Below are 20,128 nucleotides of genomic sequence, written 5' to 3' on the forward strand. Positions count from 1 at the left end.
TGATGGCTGAGCTGCAACTTGTGAAGAAAAAGATTATAAACATGAATTGCATCTTACAACAGTCTGTCGGTTGTGGCCTGTAATTGTATCTGTTTTAACCTACCACACAGGAGGGAAGGTTTTGGCACTTCTAAAATAATTTGCAATCTCTTGAGACAGTACATTCTCAGTAACTTCAGTAAAATGAAGAATCTGTACAATTCCTCCGAATTATAATAGAGGAGAAACACCTGAAGTTGTGTTATGTAAGCTATTATGAAATGTTAAATAACTTAGTTGTTTTCTGTGACAAATGTCACTGTAAATGTCTTCAAATAGTGTTCCTCATTGTAAATTGATGTTAAATACCAGTATGCTATAAAAATGCAAAACTCCAAGCATTACTGGATATTGTAGTATGAGCTAACAAGTGGTATATCTAGTGCAAAGAGAATGGAATAGTTTCATTATATTCAGGAATGATGCTGATTGTGCTACATTTTATAGTACTTGGCAGTCTACTCCATGTACTCATGACTGAGGGCTGGAAATACAGTTGCTTGTTTCTATCCTTAGTTTGCTATTTATAAACCTTGAGTTTAGTCTTCAGAAATATCCATATATGTCTGTGAACCTCTTGGAATATTGAGCTTCCAGAAAACAGGGGCTTCAAATCCAGTCATCAGTAGTAACAATGAAGTGGCCCAATCCCCAGGCCATTGCTCTCTGTGGCATGTGAACAGTGCTTACTTGGAAGGGAATTACATGTGAAATCCTACCATAAGTGAAACCAATGCCGCTCGTGTTTGTTCACTCATGTGATGTCAAAAATGTCACTTTGTGGATGGGGAAAAGGATTTTTAAAGCATTTGTATCCATAACAAAATCTTGAACTCTTGACAGCTGTATATGTGTTGGTTTTTTTCATGGTTCTCCTCAACTTTATGATAAATTTACTTAAATTTATCAAAAGACATTATTTTGAAATATTTTTAGGTATATGGCCATTTTTAAACTAGGAAGAGGATTATTTTTATGTCATGCTATTCTTGGTGGTTCGGATTTGATGCATCTATATGCAATTTCTGTAGCATTCTTAACTTTTTTTGACAGAATTTTGGCATCTTGTAGGTTTTAGTACTGCTGACTTTGTGCAAATGGGAAGACGCATTTAGGTCAACTACAAATAGTTCCTATTTCTCAAGTGTATTCAATGAAATTGTTGCTGTTTTGTAGCCTTTGGATAACAAGTTTAATGCTAAAATACTGTTTAAATTTTGACAACTTTCCAGTTGTTCAAAAGCTTTTTGTGCTATGTGGAAAATACTGAATGTAAAGGTGCTCCATAGAGTAAATTGAGTTTTCTAAGCCTATTTACAGGTGAGCATTATTATGAGTACTGTCAGTAGGCTTTGTTGTGTCTAGCATGTCCTCTGTATGCAGGATTTTTGCAACATTTTTTCTGGGAATGTTTCATCTTGGAAGATACTGACTAACTGTTCCTTGCGCATGCAAAAAAGAATATAGCCTTCAAGTCACTGATTTTCTAAGTACCAGGCACTTGAAAATAGCACTCTTTGAAAAATGGTATCTTTAATATGATCTGCATTGGAGCTGTTTATTTGTAAAGTTATTTGTAATGTATGTAGCATATTAATCATTATATATGATGCATATTACAGGTAAATATATGTAGATATTATTTTGTAGATGTATATAACTATGTTGTGTATAAAACATACATACTATATGTAAGGTACCCTTTTGATTCACCATTCATTTTCTAGCACTTTTCTCACTGCACTCACTCAAAAGTTCATCTTCCCTAACTTTTAGCCTATCTCCATTAGTTTCATTTCTAAAAAAACATTTCCTTTCAGGAATGGTCCCTAAAGGTAAGAGGTTACTTCTGGTCTTAAGTGTTGTCACCATTACATTTAATTAGTGTCCAAATCTGTTGAAATGTTCCTTAGCCTTCCAGAAAGAACTTTGCAGTTTCATTTACAGAAAGATGTTATTGAACATTCTATGAGTAATGGTAAAGGTGGAAATAAAAGGTGGCTGTTTGCTACTGTGTTTTTGATAAACTTAGTTAAATCTTAATCTTTCCTCAGAATTACAGACCAGTGAAGCTGCAGAACAGTAACTGAAAGTTTACCACATTTTAAAAAATGTTTCTTTTGTCATAGATAGTAGGGGAACCAAAAATCCTAGATGGGAATGACCAGGAAAATGAGTAAAAGTCAACTGAAGCACATATTTTCTTTTTTATTTTTCCTTCTTTCTAGTCAGGTAATATGGAAATTTCCAGTATATTGGAAGATGTGTACAGCAGAGAAGAGAGTGCTGCATTATCATTTCTGAACTTAGAATTTTTGTGGCATTTGGTGGCTTTCAAGGCCTTGTAGCACCCTGAAATTGCCAGCTGTGCACCTATAATTAAAACAAAAAAAAAGGGGGGGGAGGGGGGGAGAACCTCCTCTAACAACAAAAGAAAAAGAAAAATAACAGCAAAAAGAAAAATAACTTCAATGAGGAAATGTATCCTAGAGTTTTACATGCCCCAGTAACCTCGTGTCTCTGACTACAGATCTGCCCACAGTTGGCTTCAGTGTTATAGACTGCCAGTTTAATTTTGTTTTTCTTCCTGTGGCCATCCAGTTGCATCAGACCCAGTGGAGCAGCGTGGCAAACTGTGAAATACTTTCATTTGCTTTATCTTTTAATGAAGATAGAGATGTTTTTCTAAGTAGCTGTATTTAGTCCCGAGACTTGGAGCACTTTTTGGTTCCAGGTTTTGTGCTGAGTTACTGATGTGCACAGAGGTTAATATTAAAGCTGTGGCAGCAAGTACAGTGGAAGGCAGGGTGTGGTGTGAAGACACAGTGACCTAGAAGAAGAGACTTAAATTTTGTTGTCAAACAATGCATGCTAGAAAATACCATTTGCATCAGCACTCCTAGCCACAATTTAGACTTCACATGAAAATCTCTTACACAGCTTGTATTTGGAAATAAAACTTATTTGGCCCAAGGTATTAAATTTTGTATACTAAAAATGCACTGCCTTTAGGAAGAAAGGGTATGCATTTTTTGGGATTTTTTTCAAATAACATTATCTGACTGCAGTGTTTGGGTGCCTCAGAGTAAAATGAAAGCACTTAAACTGTATTACTAACATTCTTGCCAGAACAAACTGTAACTAGAAAATGTTTCAAGACAGAGGTGAACCTATTCTGGTGTGCAGTTTCCACACTCATGATGACAGTGAGATTAGGTTAAGACTGGGGAAGAGAACAATTTACTAGTGAAGAAATAAAGTCTGAAGCCAAACTGGTTGTAGAAGTAAAGAAGAATGCCTCAAGCCCAGTCTTGCGAGGAGTTGGGAGTGTTAGCTTCTGATTCATCAAAATGCTTATCACCTATTTGTGAATTGTTCTGTTGAAATTGGTGTTGTTATTCACCCTGTAGTGGAGTGAAGCACACCCATCCTCAGTGAAACATAGGGCTGCATGTTTTCATGGATTTGGGCTGATGGGTGTTGGATATGGTCGGTTTGAGCTCTTGAAAGTACAGGATTTCCCCGTGATTCTTTCCCACAGGAATCCCCATGCATTTGGCTGTTACTGTTCTAGCATCTAACAGCATAAAATCAGGGGGGTAAAATTCAGCTGAATTTTAAGTGGTTAATAAATACCTTGTAAAATTGTTTATTTGCTTAAAATGTATTTTGCCTATCATGAATGTTTTACCTTAGGAGTTAAACCCCTAACGGTTCTACAAATGCACAGTAAGGAATTAATCCTTTACCATAGGAATTTGCAAACTTTGGGCAAACAAAACCAAATTGCAAGGTGGGAAGAAATGGTACCCAGTAACTAGAAACATGCTGAGTTCTTACTGTAAGAGCAGTAATTTTTTTCTAGTAATTGTTGCAGAGCTGTTATCCATCAGAGCAGTTAATGTCACTCTAAATTGCTGCATTTGTATGTTAGTCTTTTGAAACTGTCATTGTTTTGAGAAGGTGAAAAAGAGCTCATAAAACATCTAGTAGACTAGTTTTGGGACCATGTTGAGACTTCTGAATAACTGCTGAGTATCCAGTTCTGAAAATGGAAGGCTGCTGTCTGAATCAGGAGCATCACTAATCTGGATATTAAAAAAAAATTTTTGTTCTCTAAATTGTGAGCTTTTTTTGTTTGGCTGATTTGGTTTTTGCTATAAGACTGTAAACACTTAAAATTCAGCCATACCCTAATGATATTTTTATTAATGTGTCCTGTAGCAATCACTTAGAGATTAAGGTAGCTTTTTTCATATGATTTTTTGTTAGAGAAACTAAAGAGAGAGAGACTAATACTTAAGCTGTGTTTTGTGTGGTTGCAAAATATGTTAAATATCAAAACAATGTATGAACTAATAAATACATTGGTGTATTTAAAGTTTCTTAGTCTCTAAACCTCTTCTAAAAATCTCATCACTTTGTGCTTAAAGCAGTTAAAATATTTCATTAATAAAAAGGCTGATAATACATCCTTCAGTGTGACATTTGCATAATACATCCATCAGTTTCTTTGTAATTTGCATTATTTTCTGTAGGCCCTTAATCAGAGTTATGAAACAAAGATATCAAATACTCTTTGTGGAAGTATCACAATCTCTTTCTTGGAAGTATTCTCTGCTTTGTTTCAGTGCTTTATTGGGTAGTGGGTGGAATGAGATTGAGAGGAGAAGTGCACTTTCCAGTAACTGTCTTACAGAGAACTGGCAGTCTATCTGTCTGAATATACCTGCAGTCATGGAAATATAATTTGTGGGGGGAAGAGAAAACCTAGCTGATCTCGTTTTGGACCCTGTGGGAATGCTGTCTTCTGAAGGGGATATTTTAATACCTGTGATAAATTTTGTCAAGAGCTGAGAACTTATTTTTATACTCACTTGTAGTCTTTGGCTACAATCAGATCACACCAGCTTTGGAATTTAGCCTTTCTGCTGTCAAAGTCAATGAAGCGTTGTTTGTCAGGGGAATGTTTTACAAAAATATAAATGGGTTATTTTCTGTTGGTGTAATGTGTGCACATCCCAGAGAAGGTGGGATATTGGCTGTTTTATCAGCTGTATAAATTGATAATTATTTTCTGATTAGGGGGCAGTGTATGATGATTTTTGTTTGTCTTGCATGCCAGAAGAATCTCACTCAGTCTGTTTTTTGAGTCTTCAGCATCTGCTCAATTTTTTTCAATTTAATTCTTCATCAAGATCTTAAATAGCCATTTATTTAAAGGTTTAGAAATATTTATCTTCATACATTCCTTCCCCCCATTAAATGTGTCAGTGGAAGCCTGTCCTGATTTTTACTATAAGTGGAGGGAAAAAATTACAGATCACATGAGGAGAGTATTTCTGCAGCATCATTCCTCTGATTTCAGATGTAGAGGCTGAAGGCAGCTGCAGTCAGCTGACGGTTGGTGGTCATGTTCGGATATACGTGAGGAAGGGGCGTGCTGTTTCAAGTGCATAATGAAGCCGTTGTTTCGTCACCAGGAAGCAGGGATGGATGGTAGCAGCCCAGGGAAATGAGAGACAGTGATGTTGCTGTAGTGGAAGGGAAATCTCATCACACGGAGCCAGAGCTCTCTGCAGGCAGCTGTAGGGATGCACAAGGCAAAATGGCACAAACGTGTTTTGCTTTCTGTAAAGGTGCAGGATAAACGTAAGGAGCAGATTAAAGCCTGAGATGGACATGCTCACAAGGATGGTGAAGTTATTTTTTATGCTCTACTGCCCTTTATGTCTGTTGGTACCTTCCAGTGAAATCAGTGTTAGCTGTATTTTTAGCTTGCTGTAGTCAACATCAATATAACAAGATAATTCTGTCTTTACATCTGTAAGCAGTTTTTACTGTGTTTTCCTGTTTTCTGCCAGCTGCAGTTTACAAAGGATGTCACAGCACTGGTAAGAAATGTACAGTAGCCATTTCTCTGATGGTTTTGTAAGGCATGTTTTTCTTAATGATTGTGAGAAGCAAGAATGTGAAACAGCAAGTTTTGATAATGAGCTAGATAGTCAGAGCTGAATTTTCTTCATAATGCTGATCTCTTTATTTGTGGTTTGTGCCTGTGTTATTTGGTCTGTTTTCTCTCAGTATGCTTTAATATTTTGCACTTCACTAATGCTCGGTGTAACATTGCAGCAATATTGGAAATGCCTCGCCCTCCTCTCTACTTTGCTCTGTGTTAATTTTATGGCTGCACTTGGGCTTTTATAACTGTCTGCTCTTAAGGCAGAGCACATTGATATACTGGAATTGAGCATGTTATGATTTGAACAGGAAATGCTGTGATATGATAGCACTCCTAAGTGTATAAAAGCCCTGAGAAATTATTTTAATCTTCTGTTACATTGGCAGGCTCTGCATTGGCTCTTTATTTCATTATGCTCAAACTGAACAAAGTCATGCTGAAGTTTTTCAGTAATAGAATATTGTTTAAGTATGCTGTATGCTTCTCATTGATATATTATTTTGAATGTTCTGTTAATTTCACAATGACAAATGCTGCTTTCAGAAATGCTGCAGAAACGTACTAAATATAATATAACCATCTTTTTCTTAGGAGTCAGGTTGTTATGCATGAAGATGCAAAGTGCACTAAGGAAATTAGAGATTTCATTTTGGGTTTCAATAGTGCATGGGCTGTGGTGAATATGAATTTTCATACTGTTTTTACCTCAAAGTAAAAATGCTAAATATCATTAATATTTTTTACAGTAAAATTTATGTACCATGTACTTGCTGTATCCTGTAAAATATAAGATGACTTACAGGGTGTTGTCTCACAACAATATGCTACTGCTTCAATTTATTCATTAGATGTTTAGGAAGAGTAGCTTTTATGTAGAAGACATCTTATTATGTATGCATATTTATTTTATTTATATAAAAATTATTTATTTATATTTTGTGTGTGTATGTATATTTATTTGTCTGTACTTTTCATATGTACTGCAATAAGTGAACAGAGAGTTGTTTTATGCCCTAAGTGTATAGAGAATTTTCTAGTGCTAGTTGAATTTATTATGCAGCATTTTAACCTATTGAGTGCTGTGAAATTCCAGTTTTCAGCAATGGGAGGCTTAAACGAGAAAAATGTGTGAAGTATCATGTTATAAAGCAGAATTAATGGGGAGGAAAATACTGTGTTGTGTGCTCATGGATTTTGAGAAACCTGACTCAGTGCCCTGCTCGCAGTGTTTCCTAGAATTCGTCTTCAGTTCAGTTTTTTAATTGTTGAGGAAAGGAATGTATGCCATGATTTTTCTTGTTCTGTTTCTGCTCACTAAGGGGCTGGAATGCTGGTTTTATCTTTTGAACTAACATTTTGTCTGAAATTAGAGAGTGTGAATTTTGAACCTGTGCTCCCCTCCCTTGAAGCTTGATCGTGCAAATACTAAATGGTGAACTTTTCCATCTCCCTCACTACTGAATACTCACTTAATCTTCTCTCCACAGGCGTATTCCCAAGATGCCTACCTGAAAGGCAACGAGGCCTACAGTGGCAATGCCCACAACATACCTGAACCACCACCAATATGTTATCCACGCCTGACATCCGCAGCCTCTGTTAAGGCACAAGTTGGAGACAAGCTCCCTTCTGACTTCTCACTGGGGAAGCAGCAAGTCACTAGACCAGTCCGGGCATTGACACAGCCAGAGAGGGCCTACAGAATGGAAATACAAGTGCCTCCATCACCAACAGACATTGCAAAATCAAATACAGCCGTGTGTGTTTGCAATGAAACTGTAAGGACTGTTATTGTGCCTTCTGAGAAGGCTGTAGATTTGACGTCTTGCAGAAATAACCATGCTGGTCCATCACACAGGACAGAGGAAGTAAGATATGGCGTAAAAGATCAAACTGGTCTAAAAACATGGACCACCACATCACCACCATCTTTAGTGTCCACTGCCATTGTACTTCCTCAGACTCCAATAACGAGACCAGTTGATACAACTGTAACAGTAAGTAAAGCTTCAAATTATGTAGTATGTCCAGAAGGCATCCCAAACACTAGACCTTCTACTCAAGCCACAGAATCGCCCTCAGTCTCTACTAATCACTACAGTTCTCCAACCTCCCACCAGCACATAGACTGGAAGACCTACAAGACTTACAAGGAGTACATTGATAACAGGCGCATGCACATGTATGGCTCCAGGACAATACAGGAAAGGTTGGATAGCTTAAGGGCAGCTTCTCAGAACACAACTGAGTATAATCAGGTGGTGCCAAGTCGCACTGCTTCTCAGGTACGGCGCAGGAGCACCTCGCACGACAGGGTTCCGCAGTCTGTCCAGATCCGGCAGAGAAGCGTGTCCCAGGAAAGGCTTGAAGAGCCCATGCTGGTGAAAGAATGGCCACGAAGTGCTTCACAAGATACTTTGACTTCGCCTTCAGCCAATGCTAGAAATCACAGGGCTCGGTCCTGGGATTATCTCAGCAAACAGGGTGAAGTGCTAGAAAATTTTCATTCTGAGAATATGATTGCAGATGCAAATGGAGATAGGAGAAAGACTTACAAATGGACAGGCTTTACTGAACAAGATGATCGGCGAGGTATTTATGACAGGTCTAGACAACATGCATTTCATATGTCCCTTCGAGGTCAAAATTTTCCTATTGCTCCAAATACTTACATTTCAGACAACAGGAGAGCAGGTAGTAGAGCTTCTCTGCCTGGTTCTCACTTTCAGAAAGTTTCACCAGATCTTAAAATTTTACAGCCTTCTCGTGATTTGCAAACTCCTGGGGGAGTTTCAAAATCTGCAGGTGTTTCACAAGAGAGGTTGTGTCTCACACCAGCCAGAAGTTCTAAAAGTAGCTCTCTGAAGAACTCCACTCCCTATGCAGCAAAACCATCGATTCCCCTTAACCAGGGCCTGGATGCTATTGCCAGCAAAGACCAAAGAACAGTAAATCACTTGCATCAAAGCAGTCTGTTAAACCAACAGTCAAGGACCCGAGCTGAAGGTGCCCCAGATCACAAAACAGAAACTGGTAAAACCATCCAGCCCTCCTCTCTGGCTCCAGCTTCTGCCAAACTTGTTCAGCCAACAAGTGAGTGTTTAACTACCTCGGACAACGTAGATGGTTCCATCAGACAAAAGATTCATGGTATTGAAAGGGAAGATGTTCGTGAGTCTGAAAGTCTGCAAATGGATGTTCAGGGAAATGACAAAGACACAGTGGTCATGAGGGACAAATCTCCTTCTGGCCACCAAACTCCCCAGCCTTTGAGGCATCAGTCCTACATTCTTGCTGTAAATGACCAAGAGGCAGCCTCAGACAATACCTGTTGGTTACCTAACGATGCTCGGAGAGAAGTCCACATAAAAAGAATTGAAGAAAGGAAAGCATCGAGTTCCAGCCCACCTGGTGACTCTTTGGCTTCAATTCCATTTATTGGTGAGTTAAATTATTTCAGTGTACATCAAATGCTTTTCTCTCCTAAAGGTGATGAAAAACAAAATGCCAGGTAGCTGACTGCTATTCCTGTAAACCCTGAGGTCGAGAGGCATAGAAGATTTTTCTCATCTAAAATAACTTCGGGTTGATAAAAGGAAAAATATTTTTCAATGGAGAAAAATAATATTCTGTTTTGTTTGGGGGTCCTGGAGAATGAATGTAAAAAAGCCCACAGTGATCTAGTATTTTTCTAGAGTTTTCTTTACCCTCTGGGTAAATCTGTGTTACATAACTCCATCTGGTTGTCACTCCACATAATGTTTGTGATGTTACATATATGGACAACTGGCATTTGCAGCACCTTTCAAATACTTGTACTTCTCTAGTAAAAAAACATACTTGGAATCCAGTACAGAGAGAATATGGATGCAAATCCATGTAAGAGTGATTTGTGGGGAACAAAGGTGTTTTTCAGCTGAATAGGTATGGTGAAAGCCTTCTGAGACAGATGGGGAATAGATGAAAGCTGTTTCAGGTGAAGGGGTAGCAATAAAAAGAAGTGGATTTGCAAGTAAAGATGCTAATGTGGATATGAATGAAAGGGTTTGTGGAAGCAGAATCTGAGAAGGCAAAATGGATTTCCTGTGTGCTGTGACACAAACAGGGTTGGAATTATAGGGAGTTTCTGGGAAGGGCAGTGAAGAAGAAAAGAATCAAAGGAAGGATTGGATATAATAGAAAAAAATAAATTTATATTGGATGTTGGATATGCGATGATGAATTAGTGTCTTCTGCTGAAGAGAGTTACAGTGGCAGAGCATTTCTGTTCTATCCAAGAAGTCAATGCCTCTGTTGTCTTCGTCCTGCTGTTGTTGTTGGGTTGGATTTTCTTTTGTTGTGGCTGATTTAATCCTTTGTAGTCTGGATGTCTGTGCATCATTTTCCACAGGAGTGGATTTATACCTGACTCTCTGTGCTTGTGAATTTAGTGTAGGAAGTATTTAGAAAGTACTGAATACAGAATTTTGATTCTCAGTCTCAGCAGTGTGAAAAACAACTCTTTTTAATGATTTTTTTTTTTTTTTAACACATGATGTTAAGGGAATTACAGATACAGTGTCTTAGCATAATTGTCTTCTGTTGGGGATCTGAAGCAGTGATTTTTTTCCCCTAGCATTATGTATAATATCTGCTACTAGTTGAAAGTGAGTAACCCAAAAACAGTGAAGAAGCTTTGTGTTCGTCAGAAAATGGAAATCATACAAAAGATACAATAATTCTGTTCTTTTGACAAGATACTGGTAAGACATTAAAAAGTACTTTCTTAGCAAGCAGGTACTGCTTTTGTTGGGTTTTTGATTTTGAATGGGAGTTGTATAGATCTTTTTCATTCTTGTTACTACTGGATGCATCAGTGTAATTTTAGATTCTTCTTCAGACCCAGCCAATCTTTAAGGATTAGCAAAGTTTGTGAGGCATGTAACTGATCTTTGTGCAGGATTTTTCAATACTCTGCCTAAAATCAGTGTTGGGCTCCTGACAAACATTCTGTGTTTGCTGGAGGCATTTTAATACCGTACAGATGAAATGTCATGTTAAACTCAGATCAAGATTGGTAACATCAAACCCAACCTTTTTGTTCACCATCTCCTTTCTTGGTTTTGTCAAAGATTTCCCATGAACTTTCATTTATGTGACTTGTTTCCATATTTTGGAGAAATGTGTTGAAAGTTCAAAGCCTTAAACATGTCAGTTGAACTGTATTTGGTAGCAGCTGAGCAGTTCAGAAGGAACAAAATGGTAACTCTCCATTGCAGCCTCTTGGCATAACACCACATGGGATTGAATTCTTATAAGCCTCTTGGAATGAAACCTCCTGAATGTTCCAGAAATACTGAAACCTGATGCTTCTGGAGCTTGGGCACTGTCTGAGTCAGCATGGTCCTTGTGGCTGTCTTCCTAGCAAGAAATTCCTGTGCCAGTACAGGGGCTGTGGAAAGTTTTTTCCCGAGCTCCAGCACCTTGATGAGGAAATAATGGATAGGAAATAATGAATATTTCCTTGAGGAGGAAATAATGAATATTCTCTGTGAATAGAAAGAGCATGAGATGTTATGGAAGTGGACCACTTATTATGTTAGAGTTTATATGCATTATTCTAACTTTGCTTGTTTTGCTATCATTATGCCTAATTACAGCTTCACTTGTTAAAAGCTGTACTTAATCAGGCAGATAAAGCCCTAGATCTGCTTTGAAATTCAGTTAAAGGCTTTTTAACTCTTCAGATAGAAAATCACTGGGAGTTTTGGTTTAGGGTTTTCTTTTGGGTTTTGAGTTCTTTTTTCCTTCTCTGATTATCGAGAAGGATCTTAATTTGAATAAAGACATACCTTGGAGTATGGCAAATGGCTTTATTTCCCTTATGCTTATATCCATGGAGTAGGGTGTTTTGCATTCTTAGGTTTTATTGGGTAGAACTAATTTAATACACTAATTTAATACTGTACTTACTTGTACAGTAAATACTTGGAGTAGTGTAGAAATGTAAATTTGGGGGAGGGTAACAAATATCTTCCAAGGTCACAGATTGCTACCTTTTAAAATATGTGTGGTATTTAAAATATTTGTGGTGTGTCTATTTTTATCACCACTTTCTGCTTATTAAAAGTAGTAGATATGGCCAGGACTGTATTTTGGTAGAAATTCAGCCAGGAACAATTTGCTTTTGTAGCAGTGTTTTGTGACTGGCGCACTTCAGAGAACAGCACAACATCAGGGTGATTTTAGCTCTGGGTAAGTAGTTCAGTGCCCTGCACCACAAACAGAAATCAAAGCAGAGTTTCTGTTGAGCTTCCTTACAGCAGATTCTTGCAGGGATCATGGTGGGTTACTGAATAGCTGCCTTTTGACACTAGTATTTTCACAAAGGTAGTTCAGAAGCAGGGAGATTTAAATTTTAATCTCTCATTTAATTAGAAATGAGAGATCTGTTTAGACCAAACCTAGTAGGTAGCTGTAATATCTTGTATTGGAGAAACCAATTTATTTGAAAATATTAGATAAAATGTTGTGTATTCAAACTCTTCAGGTAAGCACCTGTTCTTGGGGTGTGATGAAGCTGCCAGCTTTACAGATAAACATACAGTGGTATTGCACACTTTACTACTTTCCATGTGCTACTAAATGCAGGATGTTGTGGTTCTCAGAAAGCTGCTCTTTCTATTTCAGGTCCAGAGAAAAGCTATGTTTTTAAAATGCTCTCTATTGTTTCAAACTATACAAATTAGTCTTGTGGCAGTCTACTGTTTTTACCCAGAAAAGGTCTCACCTGTTCTCTAGACTAATAAAAAATATCCTTTTCTCTATCAGTGATTATATTAGCAATCGTGGTGTTTAATGTGCATTTTTTGGACTTGCAATTTTTGCATGATTTCTGTGCTAGAGGACAGCAAATGACAATTTTCTGGCCTACTTGGTAATTTTTGGATGAGTTAATCTTCACTGGAATGGAAAGTAGAATGCTACTAAACATCCTGATAGAAGTGGATGACAAGTGGTGTCTCTCATGGACCCTTACTGGGACCAGGATTATTAAATATCTTCATTGGTGACACAGATAGTGCTGTTGAGTGCACCTTGGCAGATTGTGGATGTCACCAAACTTGAGACGTGCTCTTGCCACACCTGAATGATGGGCTGTCATCCAGAGGGACCTGGACAGCTCGAGGAGTAGGCACATGGGAATCTGATGTGGTTTAACAAGATCAATGCAAGGTGCCCTGAGTCAGGGCAAGCCCTGATACCAGCACAGGCTGGGGAATGGGCAGAATGAGAGCAGCCCTGCCCAGAGGGGCTTGGGGGTGCTGGTGGGTGAGAGGCTGGACATGACCCAGCCATGGGCACTCCCAGCCCAGAGAGCCAAACCTGCACTGGGCTGCATCAAAAGCAGCCTGGGCAGCTGGTAAAGGGAGGGGATTCAGCTCTCTGCTTTGCTGGTCAAGGGAGGGGATTCTGCCCTCTGCTCTGCTGGTCAAGGGAGGGGATTCTGCCCTCTGCTCTGCTGGTAAAGGGAGGGGATTCTGTCCCTCTGCTCTGCTGGTAAAGGGAGGGGATTCTGCCCTCTGCTCTGCTTTGGTGAGACCCCACCTGCAGTGCTGCATCCACCTCTGGAGTCCCCAGCAGGGAAGGTGTGGACCTGTTGGAGCAAGTCCAGAGGAGGGCCAAGTTTATTAGATGAAGCACCTTTCCTATGAGGAAAGGCTGAGAGAATTGGGATTGTTCAGCCAGGAGAAGAGAAGGCTTTGGGGTGCTGTAATTGTGGCCTTCCTCCTGAAGGGAGCCTGCAAGAAAGACGGAGAGAAACTTTTTGCAAGAATGTGTAGTGAAAGGACAAGGGGCAATGGATTATTTAAATTGATAAAATGTTAGGAGGAAATTCTTTACTGTGAGGGTGGTGAAACACTGAAACATCCCAGAGAAGCTGTGGATGCCCTATTCCTGGAAGTACATAAGATCTGGTTGGATGGGTCTCTGAGCAGCCTGGTCTAGTGGAAGGTGTCCCTGCCCACAGCAAGGGGCTTAGGTCTCTTCCAACCCAAACCATTTTATGAGTTTTGTAACTGTTGAGAAAATGTTGATTCAGAATATAGTTATTTTAATACATTTCATAGACATAAATGTCTAGTATGCATGTCTGAGATATGCAGCAAGGTTGAAAATATTTTTTGCTTCTTACAATACTTAGTGTAGCGTAGAAAGAAATAAAAAAGAGGTTAATCCAACCCCCATATTGAGTTGAATGAACTACTCACACGAGAGAAATGGGGGTGCTGCTTCAGTACTTAACCTGATTGCAGCATGGGCAGCTGTCAGGCCAGCTTGCTTTGGCCATTACTACTGGGTGGATGTTCTTTCCAGCTTTGCAGAGGCCTGTCACATGAAAATTAGTTTTAAACAGATATGTTTAAAAACCTTAGCCTAAATGTCATCTTGAAGTTCAAAATTATTTTAAAATAAAATCAAGTTCATAGCCATCCTATTATAGAGTTTTTCCTTATACAGTAGCATTAAATAAGTACAAAGATTCTTCCTTAAAGGTGCGATCCCATTTTGAAAATATTTAGCACATGCTTACCCCAGAAAAATTTTAGGTGACTTCATTCCACTATTAATTTGTGAATTACTGAGGGAAAATTAACAGATAAAAATATCTGACCAGACTTTGATAGCATGAAAATATTGTAAAAATTAGATGAGTGTTCTCTCCCTGACTGAAACGCACATGTTAGGAAAGGTATAAGAACAGGACAAGGGTATGTGATACTTAATCTTGGTACTTTCTATTCTCCCACTCTTTGCACTTTAAAATATCTCTGAGCCAAATGTGATTTTAAGTGTACCGTAAATTTCTCTATTCTCTTCTGTTTTACAGTAAAATTTTCTTATCCAATCCCCTGTATTGATTTAAATACAGATTTGCCAGGGATTTCACAGTTGAAACTACGTGGTATTTATTCCCTTAGTGTTTGTCTATGTTTTTCTAAAATATGTCTCCTGTTGACTAAATTCACAGTGTGGGTTGAAGGGGTCCCCAAGGACCATCTGGTTCCAGCCCCCTGCCATCAGTGGAAACGCCTTCCACTGGGTTGCTCAGAGCCTCCTTCAAACTGGCCTTGGACACTTCCAGGAATGGGATAGCCACAGCTTCTCTGGGGAACCTGTTGCAGTGCCTCGCCACCCTTATAATAAATCCCTCTGTTTCTTCTGCCCTTAGTGCAGGCAAACCACCACAGCAATTTCGGTGCTGGTAATCAGACACACTCTGCTGTTCACAGTGCTTTAAAGGTGATCTTCATGCTCATTTTCAAAGCCAAAAGGTTTGGGGGAGATTTTGGTTTTTGTGATTTTTTTGGGGGGGGTGGGGGGGTTTTTTTTTTGTTTTTGTGGGGTTTGATGGTGTTTTTTGTTTGGTTGGGGGTTTTTTTGTTGTGTTTTTTTTTGTATTTCATGACCTGTTTTTTTTTTACAAACGTCATAAATAAAAGTACTTGGGTACTTGGTGATTAGCAGATACGGTAAATTTACCTGGCTTCCAATGAGTTCTGCTTAACCCTGTTTTTGTTTTTCTTTTATGTTGTTCTTGTTGTTACTGCATATTTTTTTAAAGTATGTTAACTAAGAAATTAGGAGTTGAAACATTCTAAACCACCTACAATTAATTTAGCTTTTCAGGCAACTTTATTATACATGTGACTGCATTTATCTTCTTTAGTGCTGGAAGTAGGGGTGGATAGCTTTACCTTTAAATCCTAGGTAATGTACTCAACTCCAAGTACTTTTTGGAGAGTGTAAAGACTTTACTGTCTTGTCTTAGTGGATTATGTGCCATACTTTCCCTGTCCTCCCTCCTAATCTTAATGCCTCTCTCTGCAGGCTGCTGAGGTTTGGAAGATGACAATGTGAATACATTGAATGCAATTGAAATAAGAAAATAAATTTTTATGGTTGCACAACATGCTATGAAAAAAGGTTATGATGGTAGAAATAGACAGTTTGGGGAAGCAAGCAGAAACATTCTCGTGAGCAGAAAGGAAGCATTTGAAAGAATGTACTCATTCTATTTTCTCCTTATGAGGAGAGAGAAACTAAAAACCTTGGACTTCTCCAGCAGAGATTGTGGTTCATCAGCTCAAAATGTGTGGATTTCTTCAGGGCAAATGGTGGCTGAATACTGATGGCTGATATGCTGTGTTTTAAGGCAAAACTGCTGGCAGTCAAGATGAAAATGAAAATCTTCAACTATTGTGATAATTTTGTTTTCTACAAGTTACTGCCTGGCTATTCCAAACTATGAAAATAGAAGTGCAATTGCAGTAGAGATTAGGGCTGACAAATGTTCATTTTTGAGGGCTGTTTCTTCCATTATTATCGTGATAGCATTGGAACAGCTTTTAACATGTCATCAGTGTTTCTAAGATAAGCATCAGTCTTGTATTTTTTTTCCAGGGTTTTACAGTGTGGCCTGCCAAATCACTGTTGCTCTAGGCTGAACATTTCAGTGTTTCTTATCCAAAGAACAGTTTTTAAATCATCGTGGTATTCTGAAGTATAGCGGCCAAAACACAACATTACAAATTAGCTTTTTAAATACCATTTAAATGCTTCTGTAACTCAAAAATATTTTTTTAATTAAAACTTAAAATTGGGAGCAATAATTCCTAACATCTAGAAGAGTTTTAATTGAGTAGAAGCATCAGATTTCCTTGATAGTGAGTAATATTTTCAAATCATTCATGATCCTCAGTGTATCATTGTAACTTCAAAATTGCAGGTAGTAAGGGAATGCTGTGGGGTTTCTTGGCAACAAAAAATATACTGAGAATTGTACTTTTTGGTGTGATGGGGTAATATGGCAAGCAGGAACCTTTAGAATTGCTTTGTGTAGAAAGATAGTTAAACTTTTGTTTGACACTGAAATAAACAATAGACCTCCATAGATGACGGTTTTCACCATAGTCTGACATGAAGAATAACCTTGGGAAGCCTTTTCTGTTTGTGTGAAGCACAGTCAGTGTAACAAACATATTATTTACATGAGTGCATTAGCAGAGGACTGGATTTGATGATTCAGGAAGCTTGTTCCAGTCATGTGTTTCTGGGGCTTAGAGCCATGAATGTGCTCAGCATGCAGACATGTTTCCATTCTATTCTTTTGGCCACATGAGGATAATTACATAAAGCAGATATATGAAGTTCTTTGTAAAGACAATTAGTGCTGGAAGTACTTAAAAACTAGCAAAAAAAATATTTTTCAAGATTCTTTTTTGAAAAAATGAAGTAACAGGTCATGAGGAATCCAGGCAATAGAGTTATCTTTTTTCCAAATCAGTTATTAAAGCCTTGGAAGTCAATACATAAGGGAGCTTTTAGCCTTGCAGACTGAATTATAAGATGCAGCAGTTTCTACTGCAGAATTTAAAACAAGAAGTCACTGCTGTGGGGAATTTATTAGTCCTTTGTGCTATCTTGTATGATAGCAGAGTTAATTCAATGTAGTTTACTTTTGATTCAACAATTCGTTTTTGTTTGTTGATTGTTTCTGGCCTTCTCACTACTGCTGAGGTTGTATACATGGTATTTTTATTTATTGTCTTCCTGACAGACTTTTAAGAAAAATGCCATACATTAGTGTGTCTGTGTTCACCTTATTGGCAGCTTCTTCTGGGGTTTCTTGGTGACAGACCTTTTTTTTTTTATTTTCTTGCCTCTGTGTGGATGAGGATCTTTTTCCTAATCTGTGTTATTTTGTCCATGCTCTGTCCTTCCTTTCCTCATTCTTCTCACTGGTGCCACTTCCCTGCAGTCTCTGTCCCCCTGCTGTGCTGTCCCTTGCTCCACTTGTGCCTCAGCAGGCTTTTCTCTATGCTTTTGTCCTGCCTGCTGCTGAGTTTAAGGAAGGGACATCAGTGCACACGTGTGTACTTTAAAAGAAGTGCTGCCTGTAGCAAGCTGGAGCAAATCTAACCTGAGAGGCACAGAAGGTGTGTTAGACATAGGACAAGATTTTAAAGCTTATATCTACTGCATTTAGGAAGAATACTTCACAGTAAAGTATTGTTGGTGCATTATGAAAATGCAGAGCCTGTTGTGGTATCATGTACTGTGGGGTACTTGGACAGGCCAAGGATGTGGACTGCAGAACAGTTCGAGACAAAGGACTGAAATTCAGTAAGGCAGTGCCTCTAAGGTCAGTCCTGCTGCAGGGTCACCGGCACATCCTGTCAGTCCTTCCATAAAGAGAAGATTAGGGTTTATTTAATTCTACTAATGAGTACTTGATAGTTTGTTCCTTTTTTTGTTACATAAGCAAATTAATTTGACATGTAAGATTCATTCTTAAATTGCATCCCAGAGCCGTAGACTGTTGTTCAAGTGAACTACTGAAGAACTAAAAAGGCAATTATGAAAATACTTACTGTAATGGCTGTCAGGTAGATGCCATCTCAGTCTATAAGGAACCTTGACATCTGTGGCTCACTTGAATGAAAATAATGTTTTTAATGACTCTTTGTTTTGCAGACAGCAGCATGAGCTACCTCTGGCTTTCTGTGGAAGGCTGGGCTTTTTACAATCGATCACTGATACATTTACACAAGATATGAGTAACCAAAATTGCATTAAATACTACAGGAGCATCTATAAACAAATACCTAATCCAAGAATTTGGTATAGTTGTCAGAAGGCCAGTAATATTAAAATACATTTATCTCCTTCAATGCATGCATTTTGGGAAATTAAATGTTGGATAACTTTTTTTGTTTCTGGTAGTGCATGCTGTCTCAACACTCTTCATGGGACATATAAAGCTGCTTTTAAGCATGTGTTACTACACAGCTGTTACGTTTTTATGATCTGAATCTTTAAATCAGGTGAATAGTCTATGATAAAATACATACTTGTTGAATTAAGCTTTGTGGCCACATATTCACGTTTGTTTAAACTGAGATGCCCAATTAGTGTTTCAAATAGTAACGTGGTCTGCAAAACATTTACTAAATAACACTGTTTGTTCTTAAGGCCTTCTGAGGTGTTGAAATATTGCTTGCAAGACTGCCATGCCTGAAGGGGAATACATGTGAAGAATGATTTTAGCCTTTATAAGCTAGGATTTTTCCCAGTAATTTTTTATTACTGGTGAAGAAAAGCTTTGGCAAACTGAATCTTTACGGATTGGAGGAGGAATCGCCTTTCTCTGTGAATAATCCCTATTAAAGCATCCCTGCTGGTGGCTGTATTAAAGTCTCTCTGTGAATTTGTTTCCCATGTGTGTATGATTCAGTTGACTAAACAGCTTCCTTAAACACCTCTCTCCCTTGCTTTCCCACTACCACAAAAAAAAGAAACCACCAAGCAGCCAAAGCTCGACAACAAACAAAAGCAAACCCCACAACCACTACCAGCTTGGATAAAAAGGGTGCTCTTAAGGCAGCTCAACCCATACCTGTCCATGCAACCCACTGAAATGCATCTGAAGGTAGTGTTTAAGTGTTCATGTTCAGCCTGAAGGCTGGTTACAAGTGATGTTCTTCAGGACCATCTTGTTTCATGTTCATGACCTTGAGAGGAGATAGGAGATGCTTATTAAGTTGGCAACACTAGCCTTAGACTCTCCTGGTCTTTATCAATAAGAAAGAACACAACCAGAATATTGAGGGAGATCTTCCCCTCTATTTGACACTTGTTGGGTAAGAGCGTTCACCAATATGGTCTGAATTCAGCTTTATCACTGCCTTGTGGAGAATGTGAGCCTAAGAGCCCCTCCAAGGCTTGCTTCCACCTGAATAATTCTGTGATTCATTTAACTTACATTTGAGGCTCTCAAAATGTGCCCCCTTTTGTGTTCAGGTTGTTTCTTTCAAACTTTAATGTTTAAGGGACTGTTCAGGAGATGGGATAAACAAACACATGAAATGCTATACTAAAAATGATAAAATTGTATTGTAGCAGCTTAATAGGTTATAATACAGATTCTGTGCTTTTTTTCAGTGGTTTTGTGTCCATTTTCTTTGAATAGCTGATATATTGTTTAATACTTAGCTATTCATTCACATAGTGGGGATAGTATGTCCTGTTACTCATGCTTTCTTGCCCATGAAATTCTCAGTTTTGAAATCTAGTTCTGCCTCT

General features: G+C 38.4%; 1 protein-coding gene across 4 annotated transcripts in view; it reads left to right on the plus strand.

The window, feature by feature from the left end:
- ARHGAP21 (Rho GTPase activating protein 21) overlaps positions 1–20,128 on the plus strand; it is a 110,078-nt gene that overhangs the window by 71,008 nt on the left and 18,942 nt on the right. For 3 of the 4 annotated variants that reach the window (XM_054273261.1, XM_054273262.1, XM_054273263.1), the window contains 2 exons: positions 5,904–5,933; positions 7,489–9,442. In XM_054273261.1, the coding sequence (XP_054129236.1) occupies positions 5,904–5,933; positions 7,489–9,442 (1,984 nt within the window). The remainder of the gene's footprint in view (positions 1–5,903; positions 5,934–7,488; positions 9,443–20,128) is intronic. The other variant, XM_054273264.1, reaches the window with a different exon arrangement.

The sequence above is a fragment of the Melozone crissalis genome, unplaced genomic scaffold (assembly GCF_028551555.1).
Source record: "Melozone crissalis strain CALT ecotype California unplaced genomic scaffold, PUWL_Pcris_2 ptg000016l_1, whole genome shotgun sequence".
In the NCBI taxonomy this organism is placed as follows: domain Eukaryota; kingdom Metazoa; phylum Chordata; class Aves; order Passeriformes; family Passerellidae; genus Melozone; species Melozone crissalis.